This window comes from Leptodactylus fuscus, chromosome 2 (assembly GCF_031893055.1).
Source record: "Leptodactylus fuscus isolate aLepFus1 chromosome 2, aLepFus1.hap2, whole genome shotgun sequence".
In the NCBI taxonomy this organism is placed as follows: Eukaryota; Metazoa; Chordata; class Amphibia; order Anura; family Leptodactylidae; genus Leptodactylus; species Leptodactylus fuscus.
The window spans coordinates 167279543-167298172 of record NC_134266.1 but is presented as its reverse complement, the minus strand read 5'-3'; the positions used below and the strand labels follow the sequence as shown (position 1 = coordinate 167298172).

Below are 18630 nucleotides of genomic sequence, written 5' to 3'. Positions count from 1 at the left end.
TGCCATTGTCTGACTGGGAATTCAAAGAGTATATTGGGAATACAAATACCCTCATTTCTTGCTACTGCCATATAGTGCCAGTTTCTGACTGGGAATTCAAAGAATATATTGGGGTTACGTGCACCCACAATTTTTACTACTGGTATACAGTGCCATTGTCTGACTGGGAATTCAAAGAATATATTGGGGTTATAAATACCCTCATTTCTTGCTACTGCCATATAGTGCCAGTTTCTGACTGGTAATTCAAAGAATATATTGGGGTTACGTGCACCCACAATTTTTACTACTGGTATACAGTGCCATTGTCTGACTGGGAATTCAAAGAGTATATTGGGAATACAAATATCCTCATTTCTTGCTACTGCCATATAGTGCCAGTTTCTGACTGGGAATTCAAAGAATATATTGGGGTTACGTGCACCCACAATTTTTACTACTGGTATACAGTGCCATTGTCTGACTGGGAATTCAAAGAATATATTGGGGTTATAAATACCCTCATTTCTTGCTACTGCCATATAGTGCCAGTTTCTGACTGGTAATTCAAAGAATATATTGGGGTTACGTGCACCCACAATTTTTACTACTGGTATACAGTGCCATTGTCTGACTGGGAATTCAAAGAGTATATTGGGAATACAAATACCCTCATTTCTTGCTACTGCCATATAGTGCCAGTTTCTGACTGGGAATTCAAAGAATATATTGGGGTTACGTGCACCCACAATTTTTACTACTGGTATACAGTGCCATTGTCTGACTGGGAATTCAAAGAATATATTGGGGTTATAAATACCCTCATTTCTTGCTACTGCCATATAGTGCCAGTTTCTGACTGGTAATTCAAAGAATATATTGGGGTTACGTGCACCCACAATTTTTACTACTGGTATACAGTGCCATTGTCTGACTGGGAATTCAAAGAGTATATTGGGAATACAAATACCCTCATTTCTTGCTACTGCCATATAGTGCCAGTTTCTGACTGGGAATTCAAAGAATATATTGGGGTTACGTGCACCCACAATTTTTACTACTGGTATACAGTGCCATTGTCTGACTGGGAATTCAAAGAATATATTGGGGTTATAAATACCCTCATTTCTTGCTACTGCCATATAGTGCCAGTTTCTGACTGGGAATTCAAAGAATATATTGGGGTTACGTGCACCCACAATTTTTACTACTGGTATACAGTGCCATTGTCTGACTGGGAATTCAAAGAATATATTGGGGTTATAAATACCCTCATTTCTTGCTACTGCCATATAGTGCCAGTTTCTGACTGGTAATTCAAAGAATATATTGGGGTTACGTGCACCCACAATTTTTACTACTGGTATACAGTGCCATTGTCTGACTGGGAATTCAAAGAGTATATTGGGAATACAAATACCCTCATTTCTTGCTACTGCCATATAGTGCCAGTTTCTGACTGGGAATTCAAAGAATATATTGGGGTTACGTGCACCCACAATTTTTACTACTGGTATACAGTGCCATTGTCTGACTGGGAATTTAAAGAGTATATTGGGAATACAAATACCCTCATTTCTTGCTACTGCCATATAGTGCCAGTGTCTGACTGGGAATTCAAAGAATATATTGGGGTTACGTGCACCCACAATTTTTACTACTGGTATACAGTGCCAATTTCTAACTAGGAATTCAAAATGCGCAAGGCTCCCGGAAAGGGACGTGGACGAGGCCGTGGGCGAGGTCGGGGGAATGGTTCTGGGGAGCAAGGTAGCAGTGAAGCCACAGGGCGTCCCGTGCCTACTCCTGTGGGGCAGCAAGCATTGCGCCACTCCACAGTGCCAGGGTTGCTTGCCACATTAACTAAACTGCAGGGTACAAACCTTAGTAGGCCCGAGAACCAGGAACAGGTCTTGCAATGGCTGTCAGAGAACGCTTACAGCACATTGTCCAGCAGCCAGTCAGACTCTGCCTCCTCTCCTCCTATTACCCAACAGTCTTGTCTTCCTTCCTCCCAAAATTCCGAAGCTTTACAGAACAATAACCCAAACTGTCCCTGCTCCCCAGAGCTGTTCTCCGCTCCTTTCATTGTCCCTCAACCTGCCTCTCCACGTCACGATTCCACGAACCTAACAGAGGAGCATCTGTGTCCAGATGCTCAAACACTAGAGTCTCCTCCATCTCCGTTCGATTTGGTGGTGGATGACCAGCAACCCACCCTCATCGACGATGATGTGACGCAGTTGCCGTCAGGGCATCCAGTTGACCGGCGCATTGTGCGGGAGGAGGAGATGAGACAGGAGTTGGAAGAGGAAGTGGTGGATGATGAGGACACTGACCCGACCTGGACAGGGGGGATGTCAAGCGGGGAAAGTAGTGTGGATGTTGAGGCAGGTGCAGCACCAAAAAGGGTAGCTAGAGGCAGAGGCAGAGGTCAGCAGCTTAGGCGAAGCCAGGCCACACCCGGAATCTCCCAAGATGTTCCAGTTCGTACCCAGCCCCGAAAAACTCCCACCTCGAGGGCACGTTTCTCGAAGGTGTGGAGTTTTTTCAAGGAATGCGCCGAGGACAGATATAGTGTTGTCTGCACAATTTGCCTCTCGAAATTGATTAGGGGCTCTGAGAAGAGCAACCTGTCCACCACTTCAATGCGCCGTCATTTGGAATCCAAGCACTGGAATCAGTGGCAGGCAGCAACGGCAGGACAAAGGCCGCCTGCCGTTCACGCCACTGCCACTGCCTCTGCCACTGCCTCTGCCTCTGCCACTGCCACTGCTGACTGTGCTGGCGATGCACTCCAGAGGACGAGCCAGGACACCACTTCATCTGCCTCCGCCACTTTGTTGACTTCTACCTCATCCTCCCCTGGTCCTGTCTTATCTCCTTCTCCTGCACCATCAAAGGCACCATCAGGTGTTTCTTTACAACAACCCACCATCTCTCAGACATTGGAGCGGCGGCAGAAATACACTGCTAACCACCCACACGCGCAAGCCTTGAACGCCAACATCGCTAAACTGCTGGCCCAGGAGATGTTGGCGTTCCGGCTTGTTGAAACTCCCGCCTTCCTGGACCTGATGGCAACTGCGGCACCTCGCTATGCCGTCCCTAGCCGTCACTACTTCTCCCGGTGTGCCGTCCCCGCCTTGCACCAGCACGTGTCACTCAACATCAGGCGGGCCCTTAGTTCCGCGCTTTGCACAAAGGTCCACTTGACCACCGACGCGTGGACAAGTGCATGCGGACAGGGACGCTACATTTCACTGACGGCACACTGGGTGAATGTAGTTGAGGCTGGGACTGCTTCCCAAACTGGCCCGGTGTACCTCGTCTCCCCGCCTAACATTCCTGGCAGGGACACGAGAAGAACACCCCCCTCCTCCTCCTCCTCTACCGCCTCCTCCTCCGCCACCGCCTCCTCCTCCGCCACCGCCTCCTCCTCCGCTGTTAGATTGACCCCAGCTACGAGTTGGAAACGTTGCAGCACTGGCGTTGGTAGACGTCAGCAGGCTGTGCTGAAGCTGATCAGCTTGGGGGACAGACAGCACACTGCCTCCGAGGTGAGGGATGCCCTCCTCGATGAGACGGCAATATGGTTTGAGCCGCTGCACCTGGGCCCAGGCATGGTCGTTTGTGATAACGGCCGGAACCTGGTAGCAGCTCTGGAGCTTGCCGGACTCCAACATGTTCCATGCCTGGCCCACGTCTTCAACCTAGTGGTGCAACGTTTCCTAAAGAGCTACCCCAATGTTCCAGAGCTACTGGTGAAAGTGCGGCGCATGTGCGCCCACTTTCGCAAGTCGACAGTAGCCGCTGCTAGCTTAAAATCTCTCCAGCAACGCCTGCATGTGCCACAACACCAGCTTTTGTGCGACGTCCCCACACGCTGGAACTCAACGTTTCAGATGTTGAATAGAGTGGTTGAGCAGCAGAGACCTTTGATGGAATACCAGCTACAAAACCCTAGGGTGCCACAAAGTCAGCTGCCTCAGTTTCACATCCATGAGTGGCCATGGATGAGAGACCTTTGTGACATCCTACGGGTCTTTGAGGAGTCCACAAGGAGGGTGAGCTCTGAGGATGCGATGGTGAGCCTTACAATCCCGCTCTTGTGTGTTCTGAGAGAATCCCTGATTGACATCAGGGATAACTCAGATCACACAGAGGAGTTAGGGATAGCATCCGATCCGTCACAGCTGGAGAGTAGGTCCACACATCTGTCCGCTTCACTGCGTTTAATGGAGGAGGAGGAGGAGGAGGAGGAGGAAGAAGAGTTGTCCGATGATGTGATGGTGATACAGGAGGCTTCCGGGCAACTTCGAATCGTCCCATTGTTGCAGCGCGGATGGGTAGACATGGAGGATGAGGAGGAAATGGAGATTGAACTTTCCGGTGGGGCCAGAGGAGTCATGCCAACTAACACTGTGGCAGACATGGCTGAGTTCATGTTGGGGTGCTTTACAACCGACAAGCGTATTGTCAAAATCATGGAGGACAACCAGTACTGGATCTTTGCTATCCTTGACCCCCGGTATAAAAACAACATCTCGTCTTTTATTCCGGTAGAGGGGAGGGCCAATCGCATCAATGCTTGCCACAGGCAATTGGTGCAGAATATGATGGAGATGTTTCCAGCATGTGACGTTGGCGGCAGGGAGGGCAGTTCCTCCAGTAGGCAACCAAGTTCTCACCGGTCCACACAAACGAGGGGCACACTGTCTAAGGTCTGGGACACCTTGATGGCACCCCCTCGCCAAAGTGCCGCCACGGAGGGTCCTAGTGTCACCAGGCGTGAGAAGTATAGGCGCATGTTGCGGGAATACCTTTCCGACCACAGCCCTGTCCTCTCCGACCCCTCTGCGCCCTACACGTATTGGGTGTCGAAGTTGGACCTGTGGCTTGAACTTGCCCTATATGCCTTGGAGGTGCTGTCCTGTCCTGCCGCCAGCGTCCTATCTGAGAGGGTGTTCAGTGCAGCCGGTGGCATCATCACTGACAAGCGCACCCGTCTGTCAGCTGAGAGTGCCGACCGGCTCACTTTGATAAAAATGAACCACCACTGGATAGAGCCTTCATTTTTGTGCCCACCTGTGTAAAGCACCCCAACATGAAACTCCATGTCTGTACTCAACCTCTCCAATTCCTCCGCATCCTCATACTCATCCACCATAAGCGTTGCACAATTCTGCTAATACTAGGCTCCCTCCAACATGATTTCCCCCAACTCTGCTGGTTAGAGGCTCCCTCCACCCTGATTTCCACCAACTCTGCTGGTTAGAGGCTCCCTCCACCCTGCTTTCCCACAACTCTGCTGGTTAGAGGCTCCTTCCACCATGAATTTGCCAAAACTGGGCTGTTTAGAGGCTCCCTCCACCATGAATTGGTCCAAACTGGGCTGGTTAGAGGCTCCCTCCACCATTAATTGGTCCAAACTGGGCTGGTTAGAGGCTCCCTCCACGATGAATTTGCCCAAACTGGGCTGTTTAGAGGCTCCCTCCACCATGAATTTGCCCAAACTGGGCTGTTTAGAGGCTCCCTCCACCATGAATTGGTCCAAACTGGGTTTTTTAGAGGCTCCCTCCACCATGAATTGGTCCAAACTGGGCTGGTTAGAGGCTCCCTCCACCATGAATTGATCCAAACTGGGGTGGTTAGAGGCTCCCTCCACCATTAATTGGTCCAAACTGGGCTGGTTAGAGGCTCCCTCCACCATTAATTGGTCCAAACTGGGCTGGTTAGAGGCTCCCTCCACCATTAATTGGTCCAAACTGGGCTGGTTAGAGGCTCCCTCCACCATGAATTTGCCCAAACTGGGCTGTTTAGAGGCTCCCTCCACCATGAATTTGCCCAAACTGGGCTGGTTAGAGGCTCCCTCCACCATGAATTGGTCCAAACTGGGGTTTTTAGAGGCTCCCTCCACCATGAATTGGTCCAAACTTGGCTGTTTAGAGGCTCCCTCCACCATTAATTGGTCCAAACTGGGCTGGTTAGAGGCTCCCTCCACCATGAATTGGTCCAAACTGGGTTTTTTAGAGGCTCCCTCCACCATGAATTTGCCCAAACTGGGCTGTTTAGAGGCTCCCTCCACCATGAATTTGCCCAAACTGGGCTGGTTAGAGGCTCCCTCCACCATGAATTGGTCCAAACTGGGGTTTTTAGAGGCTCCCTCCACCATGAATTGGTCCAAACTTGGCTGTTTAGAGGCTCCCTCCACCATGAATTGGTCCAAACTGGGGTGGTTAGAGGCTCCCTCCACCATTAATTGGTCCAAACTGGGCTGGTTAGAGGCTCCCTCCACCATTAATTGGTCCAAACTGGGCTGGTTAGAGGCTCCCTCCACCATGAATTGGTCCAAACTGGGTTTTTTAGAGGCTCCCTCCACCATGAATTTGCCCAAACTGGGCTGTTTAGAGGCTCCCTCCACCATGAATTGGTCCAAACTGGACTGGTTAGAGGCTCCCTCCACCATGAATTTCCCAAAACTTGGCTGTTTAGAGGCTCCCTCCACCATTAATTGGTCCAAACTGGGCTGGTTAGAGGCTCCCTCCACCATGAATTGGTCCAAACTGGGGTTTTTAGAGGCTCCCTCCACCATGAATTGGTCCAAACTTGGCTGTTTAGAGGCTCCCTCCACCATGAATTGGTCCAAACTGGGGTGGTTAGAGGCTCCCTCCACCATTAATTGGTCCAAACTGGGCTGGTTAGAGGCTCCCTCCACCATTAATTGGTCCAAACTGGGCTGGTTAGAGGCTCCCTCCACCATGAATTTGCCCAAACTGGGCTGTTTAGAGGCTCCCTCCACCATGAATTTGCCCAAACTGGGCTGGTTAGAGGCTCCCTCCACCATGAATTGGTCCAAACGGGTTTTTAGAGGCTCCCTTCACCATGAATTGGTCCAAACTTGGCTGTTTAGAGGCTCCCTCCACCATGAATTGGTCCAAACTGGGTTTTTTAGAGGCTCCCTCCACCATGAATTTGCCCAAACTGGGCTGTTTAGAGGCTCCCTCCACCATGAATTTGCCCAAACTGGGCTGGTTAGAGGCTCCCTCCACCATGAATTGGTCCAAACTGGGGTTTTTAGAGGCTCCCTCCACCATGAATTGGTCCAAACTTGGCTGTTTAGAGGCTCCCTCCACCATGAATTGGTCCAAACTGGGGTGGTTAGAGGCTCCCTCCACCATTAATTGGTCCAAACTGGGCTGGTTAGAGGCTCCCTCCACCATTAATTGGTCCAAACTGGGCTGGTTAGAGGCTCCCTCCACCATGAATTGGTCCAAACTGGGTTTTTTAGAGGCTCCCTCCACCATGAATTTGCCCAAACTGGGCTGTTTAGAGGCTCCCTCCACCATGAATTGGTCCAAACTGGGCTGGTTAGAGGCTCCCTCCACCATGAATTTCCCAAAACTTGGCTGTTTAGAGGCTCCCTCCACCATTAATTGGTCCAAACTGGGCTGGTTAGAGGCTCCCTCCACCATGAATTGGTCCAAACTGGGGTTTTTAGAGGCTCCCTCCACCATGAATTGGTCCAAACTTGGCTGTTTAGAGGCTCCCTCCACCATGAATTGGTCCAAACTGGGGTGGTTAGAGGCTCCCTCCACCATTAATTGGTCCAAACTGGGCTGGTTAGAGGCTCCCTCCACCATTAATTGGTCCAAACTGGGCTGGTTAGAGGCTCCCTCCACCATGAATTTGCCCAAACTTGGCTGTTTAGAGGCTCCCTCCACCATGAATTTGCCCAAACTGGGCTGGTTAGAGGCTCCCTCCACCATGAATTGGTCCAAACGGGTTTTTAGAGGCTCCCTTCACCATGAATTGGTCCAAACTTGGCTGTTTAGAGGCTCCCTCCACCATGAATTGGTCCAAACTGGGGTGGTTAGAGGCTCCCTCCACCATTAATTGGTCCAAACTGGGCTGGTTAGAGGCTCCCTCCACCATTAATTGGTCCAAACTGGGCTGGTTAGAGGCTCCCTCCACCATGAATTGGTCCAAACTGGGGTTTTTAGAGGCTCCCTCCACCATGAATTGGTCCAAACTTGGCTGTTTAGAGGCTCCCTCCACCATTAATTGGTCCAAACTGGGCTGGTTAGAGGCTCCCTCCACCATGAATTGGTCCAAACTGGGTTTTTTAGAGGCTCCCTCCACCATGAATTTGCCCAAACTGGGCTGTTTAGAGGCTCCCTCCACCATGAATTGGTCCAAACTGGGTTTTTTAGAGGCTCCCTCCACCATGAATTGGTCCAAACTGGGCTGGTTAGAGGCTCCCTCCACCATGAATTGGTCCAAACTGGGGTGGTTAGAGGCTCCCTCCACCATTAATTGGTCCAAACTGGGCTGGTTAGAGGCTCCCTCCACCATGAATTGGTCCAAACTGGGCTGGTTAGAGGCTCCCTCCACCATTAATTGGTCCAAACTGGGCTGGTTAGAGGCTCCCTCCACCATGAATTTGCCCAAACTGGGCTGTTTAGAGGCTCCCTCCACCATGAATTTGCCCAAACTGGGTTGGTTAGAGGCTCCCTCCACCATGAATTGGTCCAAACTGGGGTTTTTAGAGGCTCCCTCCACCATGAATTGGTCCAAACTTGGCTGTTTAGAGGCTCCCTCCACCATTAATTGGTCCAAACTGGGCTGGTTAGAGGCTCCCTCCACCATGAATTGGTCCAAACTGGGTTTTTTAGAGGCTCCATCCACCATGAATTTGCCCAAACTGGGCTGTTTAGAGGCTCCCTCCACCATGAATTGGTCCAAACTGGGGTGGTTAGAGGCTCCCTCCACCATTAATTGGTCCAAACTGGGCTGGTTAGAGGCTCCCTCCACCATTAATTGGTCCAAACTGGGCTGGTTAGAGGCTCCCTCCACCATGAATTGATCCAAACTGGGGTGGTTAGAGGCTCCCTCCACCATTAATTGGTCCAAACTGGGCTGGTTAGAGGCTCCCTCCACCATTAATTGGTCCAAACTGGGCTGGTTAGAGGCTCCCTCCACCATTAATTGGTCCAAACTGGGCTGGTTAGAGGCTCCCTCCACCATGAATTTGCCCAAACTGGGCTGTTTAGAGGCTCCCTCCACCATGAATTTGCCCAAACTGGGCTGGTTAGAGGCTCCCTCCACCATGAATTGGTCCAAACTGGGGTTTTTAGAGGCTCCCTCCACCATGAATTGGTCCAAACTTGGCTGTTTAGAGGCTCCCTCCACCATTAATTGGTCCAAACTGGGCTGGTTAGAGGCTCCCTCCACCATGAATTGGTCCAAACTGGGTTTTTTAGAGGCTCCCTCCACCATGAATTTGCCCAAACTGGGCTGTTTAGAGGCTCCCTCCACCATGAATTTGCCCAAACTGGGCTGGTTAGAGGCTCCCTCCACCATGAATTGGTCCAAACTGGGGTTTTTAGAGGCTCCCTCCACCATGAATTGGTCCAAACTTGGCTGTTTAGAGGCTCCCTCCACTATGAATTGGTCCAAACTGGGGTGGTTAGAGGCTCCCTCCACCATTAATTGGTCCAAACTGGGCTGGTTAGAGGCTCCCTCCACCATTAATTGGTCCAAACTGGGCTGGTTAGAGGCTCCCTCCACCATGAATTGGTCCAAACTGGGTTTTTTAGAGGCTCCCTCCACCATGAATTTGCCCAAACTGGGCTGTTTAGAGGCTCCCTCCACCATGAATTGGTCCAAACTGGGCTGGTTAGAGGCTCCCTCCACCATGAATTTCCCAAAACTTGGCTGTTTAGAGGCTCCCTCCACCATTAATTGGTCCAAACTGGGCTGGTTAGAGGCTCCCTCCACCATGAATTGGTCCAAACTGGGGTTTTTAGAGGCTCCCTCCACCATGAATTGGTCCAAACTTGGCTGTTTAGAGGCTCCCTCCACCATGAATTGGTCCAAACTGGGGTGGTTAGAGGCTCCCTCCACCATTAATTGGTCCAAACTGGGCTGGTTAGAGGCTCCCTCCACCATTAATTGGTCCAAACTGGGCTGGTTAGAGGCTCCCTCCACCATGAATTTGCCCAAACTGGGCTGTTTAGAGGCTCCCTCCACCATGAATTTGCCCAAACTGGGCTGGTTAGAGGCTCCCTCCACCATGAATTGGTCCAAACGGGTTTTTAGAGGCTCCCTTCACCATGAATTGGTCCAAACTTGGCTGTTTAGAGGCTCCCTCCACCATGAATTGGTCCAAACTGGGTTTTTTAGAGGCTCCCTCCACCATGAATTTGCCCAAACTGGGCTGTTTAGAGGCTCCCTCCACCATGAATTTGCCCAAACTGGGCTGGTTAGAGGCTCCCTCCACCATGAATTGGTCCAAACTGGGGTTTTTAGAGGCTCCCTCCACCATGAATTGGTCCAAACTTGGCTGTTTAGAGGCTCCCTCCACCATGAATTGGTCCAAACTGGGGTGGTTAGAGGCTCCCTCCACCATTAATTGGTCCAAACTGGGCTGGTTAGAGGCTCCCTCCACCATTAATTGGTCCAAACTGGGCTGGTTAGAGGCTCCCTCCACCATGAATTGGTCCAAACTGGGTTTTTTAGAGGCTCCCTCCACCATGAATTTGCCCAAACTGGGCTGTTTAGAGGCTCCCTCCACCATGAATTGGTCCAAACTGGGCTGGTTAGAGGCTCCCTCCACCATGAATTTCCCAAAACTTGGCTGTTTAGAGGCTCCCTCCACCATTAATTGGTCCAAACTGGGCTGGTTAGAGGCTCCCTCCACCATGAATTGGTCCAAACTGGGGTTTTTAGAGGCTCCCTCCACCATGAATTGGTCCAAACTTGGCTGTTTAGAGGCTCCCTCCACCATGAATTGGTCCAAACTGGGGTGGTTAGAGGCTCCCTCCACCATTAATTGGTCCAAACTGGGCTGGTTAGAGGCTCCCTCCACCATTAATTGGTCCAAACTGGGCTGGTTAGAGGCTCCCTCCACCATGAATTTGCCCAAACTTGGCTGTTTAGAGGCTCCCTCCACCATGAATTTGCCCAAACTGGGCTGGTTAGAGGCTCCCTCCACCATGAATTGGTCCAAACGGGTTTTTAGAGGCTCCCTTCACCATGAATTGGTCCAAACTTGGCTGTTTAGAGGCTCCCTCCACCATGAATTGGTCCAAACTGGGGTGGTTAGAGGCTCCCTCCACCATTAATTGGTCCAAACTGGGCTGGTTAGAGGCTCCCTCCACCATTAATTGGTCCAAACTGGGCTGGTTAGAGGCTCCCTCCACCATGAATTGGTCCAAACTGGGGTTTTTAGAGGCTCCCTCCACCATGAATTGGTCCAAACTTGGCTGTTTAGAGGCTCCCTCCACCATTAATTGGTCCAAACTGGGCTGGTTAGAGGCTCCCTCCACCATGAATTGGTCCAAACTGGGTTTTTTAGAGGCTCCCTCCACCATGAATTTGCCCAAACTGGGCTGTTTAGAGGCTCCCTCCACCATGAATTGGTCCAAACTGGGTTTTTTAGAGGCTCCCTCCACCATGAATTGGTCCAAACTGGGCTGGTTAGAGGCTCCCTCCACCATGAATTGGTCCAAACTGGGGTGGTTAGAGGCTCCCTCCACCATTAATTGGTCCAAACTGGGCTGGTTAGAGGCTCCCTCCACCATGAATTGGTCCAAACTGGGCTGGTTAGAGGCTCCCTCCACCATTAATTGGTCCAAACTGGGCTGGTTAGAGGCTCCCTCCACCATGAATTTGCCCAAACTGGGCTGTTTAGAGGCTCCCTCCACCATGAATTTGCCCAAACTGGGTTGGTTAGAGGCTCCCTCCACCATGAATTGGTCCAAACTGGGGTTTTTAGAGGCTCCCTCCACCATGAATTGGTCCAAACTTGGCTGTTTAGAGGCTCCCTCCACCATTAATTGGTCCAAACTGGGCTGGTTAGAGGCTCCCTCCACCATGAATTGGTCCAAACTGGGTTTTTTAGAGGCTCCATCCACCATGAATTTGCCCAAACTGGGCTGTTTAGAGGCTCCCTCCACCATGAATTGGTCCAAACTGGGGTGGTTAGAGGCTCCCTCCACCATTAATTGGTCCAAACTGGGCTGGTTAGAGGCTCCCTCCACCATTAATTGGTCCAAACTGGGCTGGTTAGAGGCTCCCTCCACCATGAATTGGTCCAAACTGGGGTTTTTAGAGGCTCCCTCCACCATGAATTGGTCCAAACTTGGCTGTTTAGAGGCTCCCTCCACCATTAATTGGTCCAAACTGGGCTGGTTAGAGGCTCCCTCCACCATGAATTGGTCCAAACTGGGTTTTTTAGAGGCTCCCTCCACCATGAATTTGCCCAAACTGGGCTGTTTAGAGGCTCCCTCCACCATGAATTGGTCCAAACTGGGGTGGTTAGAGGCTCCCTCCACCATTAATTGGTCCAAACTGGGCTGGTTAGAGGCTCCCTCCACCATTAATTGGTCCAAACTGGGCTGGTTAGAGGCTCCCTCCACCATGAATTGGTCCAAACTGGGGTTTTTAGAGGCTCCCTCCACCATGAATTGGTCCAAACTTGGCTGTTTAGAGGCTCCCTCCACCATTAATTGGTCCAAACTGGGCTGGTTAGAGGCTCCCTCCACCATGAATTGGTCCAAACTGGGTTTTTTAGAGGCTCCCTCCACCATGAATTTGCCCAAACTGGGCTGTTTAGAGGCTCCCTCCACCATGAATTGGTCCAAACTGGGTTTTTTAGAGGCTCCCTCCACCATGAATTGGTCCAAACTGGGCTGGTTAGAGGCTCCCTCCACCATGAATTGGTCCAAACTGGGGTGGTTAGAGGCTCCCTCCACCATTAATTGGTCCAAACTGGGCTGGTTAGAGGCTCCCTCCACCATTAATTGGTCCAAACTGGGCTGGTTAGAGGCTCCCTCCACCATTAATTGGTCCAAACTGGGCTGGTTAGAGGCTCCCTCCACCATGAATTTGCCCAAACTGGGCTGTTTAGAGGCTCCCTCCACCATGAATTTGCCCAAACTGGGCTGGTTAGAGGCTCCCTCCACCATGAATTGGTCCAAACTAGGGTTTTTAGAGGCTCCCTCCACCATGAATTGGTCCAAACTTGGCTGTTTAGAGGCTCCCTCCACCATTAATTGGTCCAAACTGGGCTGGTTAGAGGCTCCCTCCACCATGAATTGGTCCAAACTGGGTTTTTTAGAGGCTCCCTCCACCATGAATTTGCCCAAACTGGGCTGTTTAGAGGCTCCCTCCACCATGAATTGGTCCAAACTGGGGTGGTTAGAGGCTCCCTCCACCATTAATTGGTCCAAACTGGGCTGGTTAGAGGCTCCCTCCACCATTAATTGGTCCAAACTGGGCTGGTTAGAGGCTCCCTCCACCATGAATTTGCCCAAACTGGGCTGGTTAGAGGCTCCCTCCACCATGAATTGGTCCAAACTGGGTTTTTTAGAGGCTCCCTCCACCATGAATTTGCCCAAACTGGGCTGGTTAGAGGCTCCCTCCACCATGAATTGGTCCAAACTGGGGTTTTTAGAGGCTCCCTCCACCATGAATTTGCCCAAACTGGGCTGTTTAGAGGCTCCCTCCACCATGAATTGGTCCAAACTGGGTTTTTTAGAGGCTCCCTCCACCATGAATTGGTCCAAACTGGGCTGGTTAGAGGCTCCCTCCACCATGAATTGGTCCAAACTGGGGTGGTTAGAGGCTCCCTCCACCATTAATTGGTCCAAACTGGGCTGGTTAGAGGCTCCCTCCACCATTAATTGGTCCAAACTGGGCTGGTTAGAGGCTCCCTCCACCATGAATTTGCCCAAACTGGGCTGTTTAGAGGCTCCCTCCACCATGAATTTGCCCAAACTGGGCTGGTTAGAGGCTCCCTCCACCATGAATTGGTCCAAACTGGGGTTTTTAGAGGCTCCCTCCACCATGAATTGGTCCAAACTTGGCTGTTTAGAGGCTCCCTCCACCATTAATTGGTCCAAACTGGGCTGGTTAGAGGCTCCCTCCACCATGAATTGGTCCAAACTGGGTTTTTTAGAGGCTCCCTCCACCATGAATTTGCCCAAACTGGGCTGTTTAGAGGCTCCCTCCACCATGAATTGGTCCAAACTGGGGTGGTTAGAGGCTCCCTCCACCATTAATTGGTCCAAACTGGGCTGGTTAGAGGCTCCCTCCACCATTAATTGGTCCAAACTGGGCTGGTTAGAGGCTCCCTCCACCATGAATTTGCCCAAACTGGGCTGGTTAGAGGCTCCCTCCACCATGAATTGGTCCAAACTGGGTTTTTTAGAGGCTCCCTCCACCATGAATTTGCCCAAACTGGGCTGGTTAGAGGCTCCCTCCACCATGAATTGGTCCAAACTGGGGTTTTTAGAGGCTCCCTCCACCATGAATTTGCCCAAACTCTGCTGGTTAGAGGCTCAATCCACCCTGATTTTCAAAACAAATGTTGGTGCCAACCTCAACTTACTACAAGGGCCAAATTCACTGCTGGTGACAAGCTCTCCTCACTGCAAGTGCCAAATACACATGTTTCAAGGTGTTTTCCTACTGTCAGAGAGGTGGTATTGAGTGTGTAAAGTGTGTAGTTGTTAGGCTGTGATGTTGGGGTAATAGAGGGTCTTTGGTGTGTTAGATGCCCCCAGACATGCTTCCCCTGCTGTCCCAGTGTCATTCCAGAGGTGTTGGCATCATTTCCTGGGGTGTCATAGTGGACTTGGTGACCCTCCAGACACGGATTTGGGTTTCCCCCTTAACGAGTATCTGTTCCCCATAGACTATAATGGGGTTCGAAACCCGTTCGAACACACGAACATTGAGCGGCTGTTCGAATCGAATTTCGAACCTCGAACATTTTAGTGTTCGCTCATCTCTACTCTAGACCATTATGTTTGAGGACAGACAGGATAAAACTCCCACTGCAAGCTGGGCCAGCTCCTTCCACTGCTCTAACCTAACCCTAGTCATGACTGTACCTGATGGTATAGATAGTGGGTGTCAGTTGCCTTTTGTGGCTTCAGATGGCAGTGCAAGCTGAAAAATTTCATCATTTTCCACATACTATGCTGGCTGCTGAATCTGCTGCTTTTACTCCAGACACTTGTAGTTATGGCACTGGTTGAGTGAGATAGACTGGGGGTGGACAGAGGCTACCTGAGCACACGTGCAACTGGCAATTGAAAGTGATCTCCCTAAATGCAGTGGTAAGCTGCTCCTTTGGGAGGCATGAAGGAATTCTCCCCATTTTGGCTTTATAGCCATCTAGTACTTCTCACACTGCATAATAATAATAATAATAATAATAATAATAATAATAATAATAATTAATAATAATAATACACTTGTTGCTGTATAAGCAATGGAGCATATAGCCTGCCCTGATTGCCAGCATGTGCTTGAACCCAGGGGCCTCTATTGGTGTTCTTGGCCAGTGTGGTTGTCTTAATCATCATCTTCAAAGAAATAAGCATCAGCCTCCTCCCATGGCTGTGCCTGTGACCAATAAAGAGCCCATCTCCGTCAATAGGAGAGTCCTAGTCCTCCTCGTTCTCCTTCATAATGTGCAAGATAGAATTCTACCCATTTGGGACGTTGCAGATAAGATGCTGCAAAGGCAGACTGTTTTGTTATTTGCAAAAAAAACAATGGCTAAAATGTGCCACAACTTTTTTGACCATGAGGAGAACCTATTTAAACCACTATACAGATTAATAAAGTGTCAAACCACTAGATGCGCAATACAGGGACAATGTGATATTATCATCCCCTCTACCCCCTCTTCATCTGATGTCACCTTGTTTCTCTGACATAGTTGCAAGGTCCTATCTGCAAAAGAATCATCGTTGGCAATGTCATTATTTTCCTTGATTTTATGACACATGATGGCAGTGAGATTCCTTTAAACACTCATAATTTCCACCTTGAGATTTCCTCCTAGTTCCCCTACAGAATGACCACCAATAGTGAAACCATACCCCTTGCCACTACCACCTCCACCACTTCTTGCAAACAATGCTGACTGTTCTCATCCAGCTCATCAAAAAGAGTAGGAAAACTGCTTTGTCTAGCAGAAATAGATTGCTCAGCAGGTGCCACATGATCCAGGGATCTGAGTCAGCAAAGAAGTTGAAGGAAATATGGTTGACAGTCCAGAAAGGCCCTGCAGTAAATTACGTGTTATCGAGGAGGAGGAGGAACACAAAGAAGCCTGACTCAAGATCACAACACTCTCAGATACAATATCCTCCTGTGATTGATATGAAAGCGCTTAAGTAACCAATAACTGAACCTTCAATCTCAGGAAGTGATTCCCCTCCCCCACCTCATTTTGCCTTTTCCCTTTTATGTTTTTTTCTAGTCATTGTAAATCATCACATAATATATACTCCTGAAAGGTAAGGGCACATGTTCATGTTTGTTGTGGATGAAATCTGTGTCGTACCAAATCACATGTTGATCTGAAACATACTTGTCGCTTATGGATTTAATTGCAAGCTCCATTAAGGTGGTTCACATGTAGTAAATTTGTTGCCAAAATTTCTCCAACTGAAAATTAGTTTGTCAATGGGATCGTTTTGGAGGTAAGCATATTTTTCAGAAAGTCTTAGACAAAAACAGACAGGCAACTATTTTTTAATACAAAAATGGCCAAGAAAGGCTTCTTTAAAATATATTCTTGGTACTTTCACATACAAAAATGACATTTTATAGTTGATTTGCTAATCTTTTGAAAAAAATAAATAAATTAAAATTACATTTTTGAGAATACTACAAAGAGGTTAACCCAACTAACTTTCATTAATTACCATTCAACATCTGTTCAGCCAGTGTCTGTGAATTTCTGTTGGCCTCTTGCAGCTTTCTATTCTTCTCAGGCTTCTCTCTTTCTATGGCCTATAGAGCATGGAAGAAAAAACAATCATGATCTTGGAAGTATCATCTTTTCTTAACAAGAAATGCAGTTCTCAATATAGATATATATCTATATACTTTATAGATTTGTGTCAGATGTGCTACCTTTTTAGTCTGTACTATTGTTTAACAATTTATTTCTTTTTTTTAGGGTTCACAGTGTACATTTTTCCCTTTCAGTATGTCTTTGGATAATGGGATGAAAATCCACGCAAACACAGGGAGAACATACAAACTCCTTGCAGATGTTTTTTTGCCCTTGGTAGGATTTGAACCCAGGACTCCAGCGCTGCAAGGCTGCAGTGCTAACCACTGAGCTACTTTTTAACCCCTGCATCATCCTAAATGGTTGAACTAAGAGTGATCTGGGCACTAAGCATTATGGGCCTCATACTAACCATTATAGCTATGATATACTTGATTCAAAGTTGGTGGACATACTTTTTGACATTCCTATTTAACCCATCAATAAAAATTCCAATCTGAAGAAATGTCTTATTGATCTTGTAATACTTTCCTAGTACTTAACTGTTTTGTCTGCCTCCAAACTTCAGATTGAAATATGTTTCTCATCCCTACTGTAAGATCTTGTTGCAGCTGTCTTTCTGGGGAACCCCTGATCAGGTTTCAATGAGCCCTGGGATGTACTAGGCAGTCTTGGCATATATATGCACTGAATGATTGCAAAAATGAATGTGATTAATAGTTTGACATGTGGCATCCATGCGATGATTTCTTAATATATAGTCTTTTAGTGTACATTCCAATGTCCTGTAGCATTTTTCAACGAATAAAAGCAGTGAGCATAATTTGAATTGTTTGGGGTACCAGAATAGACGTTTTCTCATTTTTGACATTCAGTACTGTACAGGAAGGTCATAATAAAGGCAGGTATCGTCTGTATTAAATGTTTTAATAGCTTGTGAAGCTGTTAGACTCCAGGGTACTAAATAAGACAGTAAACTAAGAAAAAATCTGAAAGAATAACTTACTTTAACTTTCTTTGTGAGGTCAGTGAAGTCTCCTTCTTTCTTAAATATTGCAAATTCAGGGCTTTGCAGCACAGCTTCAGAGCGTGTCATCCAACTATGCAGCTCTGTTAAATCAGCATCAAATCTAGAGAAAACAAAATTACACAGTTTATAATCCAGAACGATTGATATGCAGGAAAAAAAATACCTATTATAAACCAATATTTTAGGGCAACCACAACAATATACTGTGAAAGAATGAAATTGTGTTTTTTAAACATTTTTTTATTGTATTTTTTTTCAGTTATGATTCTTTATTTTGCAGGTTCTATACAATTGTTGCCCTGTGGATATTGCCTGTGTTAAAGTTTGTGACAACTTAGAGGATGGCTTTTGACAGGGAAGAACTAATGTGCAAGTGGTATATAAAAATATGCACATTGCTCACATTTGACAGCAATATTTGTTGTAGCAGAAATGAAAATGAAGATGCTGAATAATGATTATTAAATATTATATGGAAAAGAATGTAGGGTATGACCCCAGGGACACAGACAAAAATATGCCAATCAGCTAAAAGAAAATATGCAATTAAGACGTAATCATGTTTTGTGACAAAGCAATTAACCGTCAGCCTGTGTACTTGTTGACTGTCCACCTTTGTTCACCCTTGTCCATAAATATTTAATTTGAGTCTCCAAGTCTGTAATCTGAATTTATAACAACGGGCAGTGATTTTATTCTCCTCTAAAAGCTGTGCCTCTGGGGTAGTAAACTTCTAGAGATGAGCACACTGACTAGTTTTTAACTGGGTTTGTTCTAAATATTTAAAATGTTCAGATAT

General features: G+C 48.2%; 1 protein-coding gene across 11 annotated transcripts in view; it reads right to left on the bottom strand.

The window, feature by feature from the left end:
• The window catches only part of DMD (dystrophin), a 1873751-nt gene that overhangs the window by 1073719 nt on the left and 781402 nt on the right, over positions 1-18630 (bottom strand). For all 11 annotated transcript variants that reach the window (XM_075265063.1, XM_075265067.1, XM_075265060.1 and 8 more), the window contains 2 exons: positions 17808-17931; positions 16710-16797 (listed from right to left, as the gene is read on the bottom strand). In XM_075265063.1, the coding sequence (XP_075121164.1) occupies positions 16710-16797; positions 17808-17931 (212 nt within the window). The remainder of the gene's footprint in view (positions 1-16709; positions 16798-17807; positions 17932-18630) is intronic.